Source organism: Channa argus, chromosome 9 (genome assembly GCF_033026475.1).
Source record: "Channa argus isolate prfri chromosome 9, Channa argus male v1.0, whole genome shotgun sequence".
In the NCBI taxonomy this organism is placed as follows: Eukaryota; Metazoa; Chordata; class Actinopteri; order Anabantiformes; family Channidae; genus Channa; species Channa argus.
In genome coordinates, this window is record NC_090205.1 from 19,754,325 (window position 1) to 19,761,859 (window position 7,535).

At 41.1% G+C, this 7,535-nt stretch overlaps 1 protein-coding gene across 1 annotated transcript in view; it reads right to left on the bottom strand.

Moving 5' to 3' along the window:
- asic4a (acid-sensing (proton-gated) ion channel family member 4a) overlaps positions 1 to 3,968 on the bottom strand; it is an 82,475-nt gene extending 78,507 nt beyond the window's left edge. The window contains exon 1 of the mRNA XM_067516070.1: positions 2,884 to 3,968. Coding sequence (XP_067372171.1) covers positions 2,884 to 3,459 — 576 coding nt within the window. The 5' untranslated portion in view covers positions 3,460 to 3,968. The remainder of the gene's footprint in view (positions 1 to 2,883) is intronic.
- Positions 3,969 to 7,535: the final 3,567 nt, after the last annotated feature.

The following is a 7,535-nucleotide window of genomic DNA, read 5'->3' on the forward strand; positions in this document are numbered from 1 at the left end:
AAACACACAACAGGGTCTTGAGTCAGTGTAATGACAGATTGCAGGCAGAGAGCTCTTCAGTGTTGTCCCCGTTAACCTGCGTTTTTATAGATCACCTCACATGCCACCCTATAGCTGTTCAGTTATCTCCATGAATATATGCAGAAGGGATCTGTCCTTGCTGAGAGCAAAATCTGATAATGCAGCAGCAAACACAGCTGAGAGTCAGAGCAAACCAATTCAGAGCTCTGTTTAAAAAAAGCCAAAGGGCTCGCTGCTCATCTCCGCGACAGCACCACACAATAGATGAACAATTATTCAGAATTAGACTGGAAGAAAAATATTAATCTATTTATTCATGGCTTGTTGAATCAGCTTTATCTTCTGTGATTAATCCAAGTCAATAATGTAATCTTTAATTATAAAGAATGGCCTTATTACCGATGTCAAATAATCATTCCTGTCCACGATGCTGGAAAGAGGAAAACAAATTTCACTGCTGCGTGATTATGTATTTTCCTGTCGTAAATTAGAGCAGCTAGACAATTCTGGCACTGTTCTGGCCCTGAGACTTGTATTTATTTAACTCTTTCAAACAGTGAAGCAGCCAATTAACATTTTTCTAGAATAAATTAAAATCCCTGAATAAAGATTGTTGAGATTTGAGTAATCTAAAGTACCTTTCAGACAGCGTTTTGGATTTAGATGGCAAACTTTCAAAGATTAAAAAAATAAGGAGTGAAATAAAGCAAAATGCACACGTGAGGTGTTTTAATACAAAAGCTAAAAAAGCAGAAAATATCACAATTACATTTCATCATGCAGTTTTCCCAGGAGCCCCACATACATCTAGCTATTGCCAGATTAAAACATCTGGAGCTCCTGGAATGATCAATTGAAAGAAAATACAAGAAGCCGAACCTGAAGGAGGGTCCCATAAGAGGAAAAATAATGACTGAGTGCAAAGACTTTTGTATATATGTGTGTGTGTGTGTGTGTGTGTGTGTGTAGGTGTGTGTGAGGGTTTAGTGGGATTGTACATGCATGGATGTGATTAATAACACATCACCCACAATAATGGTCGCCTTGCTGTAGCAAATGATGTGCGGCTTGTTACATTACAAAAGACACATTTATGTGAACAAGAACAGATGAATGAATACGTGTGACTGAGTTTCATTTGCACTCTTGCACTTGTACATTGTGATCCCTCGCCTGGTCCCACGGTTCCTAGCCCTTCTTCTATGTACTCCAGTAGTGCTCCCCAGCAGGACCTGGAGTAAGTGATTTTTCATGCACAGAGGCAGCAAGTAGCCTGAAACAAATCTGAGTGACAGCTCCTGAAAATGCAGATCACATAGCCATCAGAGAGGAAACAGCAGCTTAGGGAACTTTCAACAGGATCTTAATCTGTGATGAAGTCATCCAGTGTCCAACGACAGCTACAGACGTTTGATCGACTGACACAGGACAGACATTTCCTGGATGTCAGAAATGTGTGCTAATTAATGTACTCGGGGAGGACCGTGTGTCAGAGGACGTTGCCGTCAAACTTGCCAGAAGCACATTATAAACTTTTAGAGTCATGTTGTTGCTTCAGATTGAATTTTGTCAAACTTTTCAGCTCCCCTGAGGAGCATGACATTTTGGTTTCTGCGATAGAACAAGTGAGAATAATTTCTTGGAGGGGGATACATTCTCATGTCACAGGTAATTTTACATCTGTATGTGAGAGGCTGCCTCAAAGACAACAAAGAACCACAAACACGTCGGCACACAGTAAGAAAAACCACACGAGAAACGGTGAAATGTCATTATTACGCTGGTGTAATTTGGCACATCAGAGGTAATGTAGAGCCATCCCTGTGATAAGACAGAATCTTTAGGTTTCAGGAAGGTGAGCATATCAATGTTCAACATACCCTATTAAGACTTGACACCCGCACTTTATCATCACTAAAGCAATTGCATATTCCTATTCCTGCAGGAGAGATGGGAAATCCATCTCCTGCAAGGACAGTGCCTTTAATAAATAGTGCACAAACACAGGCACAAAATCTCCCTCTTTCACCTGATCCCTCCCTCCCTCTCTCTTCCTCGCTCTCTCTCTCTCACACACACACACACTTTCCCTCTCATGGAAATTGTTGCATTCCTTTTAGGCAATCTGGCTAATGCAAAAATCATGTATGTCTGTTTTTAAATATTTAATCCTAACAGCACCAAGACCGAAATACAACATTGAAGAAGCATTACTCCTTGCGTCCTGAAAGGTACAAGAGCTCAGAGAGAGACGGGCAGCTGCTCTGCAATGTCAGAAGGAAAGAGAGGGAGCGACAGGGACAGAAGGAAAGGAGAGGAACAAGAGACTCGGCTATTTTCGATGACAATTTCGTTGCCATGCACTCTAAGCTGCTGGAGTTGGGGGGTGGCATTAAAGCACAGTTTGCCTCGGAAAAGTATACAACCACACACGACAGCTCTCGGGTTTTCTTCTTCAGGAGCAGCCTTTGTTATTTGACATAATAGATTCTGGTACAGGCTGAAACACACGGCTGGAGAGAAACACTGTTGCTGCTTAAACTTTGTGAGAACAGATACAGCCCAATGACTGAGCCAAAGCCATGGATTATAAATGCAAAATAGCATCGTGGGAACAACATGGCCCCAGCAGATGAGTAAAAAGAGAATTTCAATTTCAATTCCTCAGTTTGTTTTCTTGCTTATCTGTAGATATATATCAACAAGAGGAGTCATAAAGAAAGGTTGTTTGATTCAGTATAGGGAATAATATCACAGACAACAATGAGAAAAAGTTTTGATAAAGCCAATAAATCATGACGAACTGATGACATGTGATACAAATCAGGTGAAAGCAGAACTTTGGGAAACTTTTTCACTCACCACAGTGAAGTCCTCCACGGAGCAGTTCTGTCCACTAAAATTGCAGCTCATGAGCATCTCGTCTAATTGATGTCCTGTCCTGTTGAAGATGTCCTGCATGTCAGGGGCAGGATACATTAAATCAGTAGGCTTGTGCCCATCCCTGTTTTTGGGGGGCAGACCTGTTAAGTTAGCCAGGTGGTAGATGTCAGCGTCGGTGAGTGCAGAGAAACGAAAGCGGTTGATGTTGCAGATGGTCACAGCAGGGAAGACCATCTCAGGGGTTGCCTCCTCATTCAAAGCTGTGACATGAGGGTGCTCCAAGTAAGAGATGGCACACTTAGCCGCTTGGTACAGAAACAGTGCCAGTGAAGTCAAAAAGGCAAGAGCCCACAGAGTCTGCCGGATGCCCAGGCGACCAGACACAAAGATGTGGTTAATCCCATGAAGGGAGCAGGAGTTAGCAAATCCGGCCAAGTCCTTGGCCGGAGGTGTGCAGCTCTCCTCGATCAGGCTCTCCTTGTCCCCATCCTGCTTGCTTTTCTGCTTCTCATCCTCCTCTGCAAATTTGATTTTGCAAACAAATTCGATAGGCATGGGGGCAGCCAGGTCTGCGTTTGGGTTTTGTTTTTGATGGCAGCTATCAGCCCTAGACCACTTCCCTCCCACTTCCTTGGCTTTTGTCCTCTGAGCAGGAAACAACTCCAGAAAGAAGAGAAAAAGACAGGAGAGAGTTTGTTGCTGCTGCTGCTGCCGCTGCTGCTGCCCGTGCTGTGACTGATGGTGCTGCTGCTGCCTCTGCCGCCACGGCTCCTACTGACTAGAGCGCTGCTGCTGCGCTGCTACTGCTCCGAACGCTTGTCTCACTACTTGATCAGCTCACACAGTCTCGCTTATCAGCAGTAATACAGCTGTCAAAAAAACAGCCTTCCACACTGCCTCAGATCCACAGATGAAAATGCAGCATTTTGAGTCGAGCTGAAATAGGCACAGAATGCTTAATAATTCATGAGAAGGTTAAGGTTGTGATTATTTCCTCCTCACTGGCGCGAGTCACAACTTCCCCCGGTCATACACATGCTTCCTGCAGACAGCCCTACTCCTGTTTAATCCACTTGTTTGGATGGCACTTTTACTGCTTGACCCGAATAAAGTTGGTGTCAAAGCTTTTTCTGACAAATGTCCACTGTTTGATGTAAATCACAGGGGGGGGGGGGGGGGGGGGTGTCATTGATTATTAATGCCACCCCTAATAAAGTCTCCGGAGAATGCCTAATTGAAACAATAATGAGGAGGGTGAGAAGTGCACGAGGCAACTCCTGGTGATCAATCTTGTCTTTGCAACAAAAAAGTGAAAGACTATTGATCGAGCGAACATGTCTTTCAGAGATTAAGTGAGGCAGTAGAACAGTGTTCTCTTATCAAGAACCAATGGTAACATCACAGGACTCCTACATGAATTTGAATTAGTGAATGCCTCCTGATCTAGACCCCGATGCAGCTAAAGATGTTGAAATAAAGTATTGATCTGTCTCCGTCCCTACCCTTTACAGTGTGTGCCTTAGTGCTGTTAATGGCACTTTTCCAAGTTGCCAAACAAAATTATGCAAATGCGAGCCAGAAAAGTGAGAGCTTTAATGCATGTTATTCCCCTTTAAATGAAATTAGTCATGCGGGTCACATCACAAGGGGCTGGGACCTCTAGAGAAAAGGCATATTTAAAAGTGGATTCAACCGCTCCAAGCACACGTGCCAAGTCAACTCAGAGAGGGCTTCAGAAACGTGAAGTTACTTAAAACTGCACGGCGATTACGGCTACAAAAGAAACCTACTTGTTCTTATCACCCCCAACATCCTCCTTTACGATCCTGCATGATGATTTGATTTTAATTAAAGGAAAAACATGTTTAGAGGTCAGGCTGGTTAAAAGAGCTCTGTGAAGAATGTGAAGAATAATATAAAGACAAACATTCCCCCAAATCTGCCTTTTGCCCTTTAATCTATCACAGACAACTGCTTTTTATCCTTTTGATAGTGTTTTTTTCCAGTAGACAAACAGATATATGTAGGATATTTCTTTTACTTGAAATAAGTGAAGTGCGCATGGTTTTGCTATGCCTCTGGCAGGCACTAAGGTCTGCTAACCACAGAGTGTTTTATGTAGTCACTCCCAAAGGATCCTGAGCTTATTTACAGTCTCACAGAGGGGATGAAAGCTCACAATCCACACTATGACTAAATACCAAATGTGAATAAAAAAAGATGCAGGCACATCTGGCACATGAAAATGACTGGAGGAGTGGATGGCATTATATTTGTTTGTCAGAGCCAATTCCACTCCAAACCCTGGGTTTGCTCTGTGTTTGATGCCCTAAAAATGAGATACAATAGATTAAATGTCACTGACCTTCAAGTTATTTTTGACACTGTGAAAAATGTCTTATTTTCCAGACATATTTAAATACATTAGCTGGGGCTTTTGTATGGCCTCATGGTCGCTTTTACAACAACCAAAAATTGTATGAATAACAATGCTTTGGATGACTGCCATGGTCTAAGTAGTTTTCTACTTCTCAAATACAAGGCTCAGCTGTGAGAGAAAAGGTTGCAGGAAAAAGGTTTAAAAGTGCTCTTTTTGCTCTGTTCACTGAGAAATAAAAGTCGTTTGTAGAGATGGAAGATTTGCACAAATGACATCCTCCCTGACAGAACAGGCAGACAGTATTATCATCTTGTTCCATCTAGCTCCATCTATTGGACGTCTCTATAGTCAATTATTGCTTTAGCGTAAACTGCAGTGTGACAATTTGTTACCTGTTCAGCTCACTGTTCAAAATGTAGCAGACATGCATCCGTCATAACCAAATCAAATGCATCATTAACATTTGATGTTAGATATTTTTGTAAAATTGAATATATAGAAAACCAAATTATAGGGAATGTATTTATTGAGTAAGAAACACCACAGGGTAGGGCTGAACAAAGGATGGGAACTACAAAAGCTTAATATTTAAAGACATTGGGCAATAGACATCTAAGTAAAGGGTTTAATAAAAGAAATATTTTATTTTATTAGTTTAAGGGTTTCTTAGAATGTAAAACCCTTTCTAAGAGACAATTGTATCTAAAATAAAATTGTTCCTACACGGTTCTATATCTAATACAGGCTACAGGCTACTCTTTGTATGCAATGATAACAAAAAATGCTTTTTTATTTAAATTATTGCAGGTACATCCAAGAGTCCCAAGACCTAAATATGCGGGGAAATGTTCTGTGGACTACATGTTTTCAATGCAATCGCTGCCCATGTCAGTAACAGATTAATTAATGACAGCATCTGACATAAAAATGTTAAAATAAAAAGCACTGCAGTCATGTTTCCTCTTAACTGGTCCTCTTTGTATTGTTCATGCTCGGTCTTCCACACTCTCAGAATAGTCTGAAGGCCGACGGCATGACTACGCTTCCCTTTAAATATACTAGTGGTAACCACTAATGTTAGGTTTGTGTAGTGCAAACAGGAATTTATCAGAAATGTATCTGCAGATGGAGGAGAGGATGTGATTTTCTACATAAGAAGCACTATCACAAGAGGGCTTGGGTAGAGGGGTGGGAGCAGGGGTGACTGACCGCCCCTGCTCTCAAACTAGATCTTTCTAGCAAATGCACCCCCCTAAATTATACCTGCAAGTGGTGGATTTCTCTCTCTCCCTAGCTGTTTATCTTATGACTATTAGAATTATTTAGAGTAAAATGGTAGTTAACATGTAATTATTATTTTAGAATACATTAAATTGGATTAAACACTTTATTATATATACATACAAATATGCTTTATTGGTTCTTAAAATCATCAAAAACTAAGTGTAACATATTTGAACTTATTTACTTCATTATAAATTTGCCACCCTACTTGAGTACACCCCAGTCCAGCCATTATATAAACATCTGTTATTTTGGTTATTATTGACATAATAAGCTTGTTACTTTGTTATGACAGAAACATTATCCCCTATGCCACAACTGTTGGTTTGATCCCCGGCTCCTCCTGTCACATGTTTAAGTGTCCTTGAGCAAGGCACTGAACCCCAACTTCAGCTCCCGGGAAGTGAAGGCCCAATCAGTGTGCCAGTGTGTGTGTGATTGCGAGTGTGAATGGGTGAATAAGAAGCATTGTAAAGTGCTTGGAGTGCCCAGTGCAGACCATTTATTACCTTGTTATTAGCAAAATGTTATTACATATCACACATTATTACAGATTTTACTCCTTATTTTACTATTATCTACAAACTAACTAAATTACCTAAAATTACCTAATAATTTCTAAAATACTATTGCATAATAACCCTGTTATCACGAAGTGCGAAGTAAAGTTTGGACCTGCCCCTGCTATCACAAGCTGTCCAAATGCATGGGAATGAACCTCAAACAATAGCTCCAAGCAACAGCACTAACACTTACATTTAAAGCTACACAAAAGACAAAGAAATGTAAATAGTTTAACCTGCCATGAAATTGCAATGAGCTGCATCGACTTCTCCGTTATTTTTCTATGAGCCAAGTCTTTAGTGGTGTTTCACTGGACCTCTGGGAGTGGTTACCCTACGTTAAGTAAACATTCATTTTGAGAGGCACTACAGCAGAGATGAATGGTTGTTGGCAGGTTAATCCA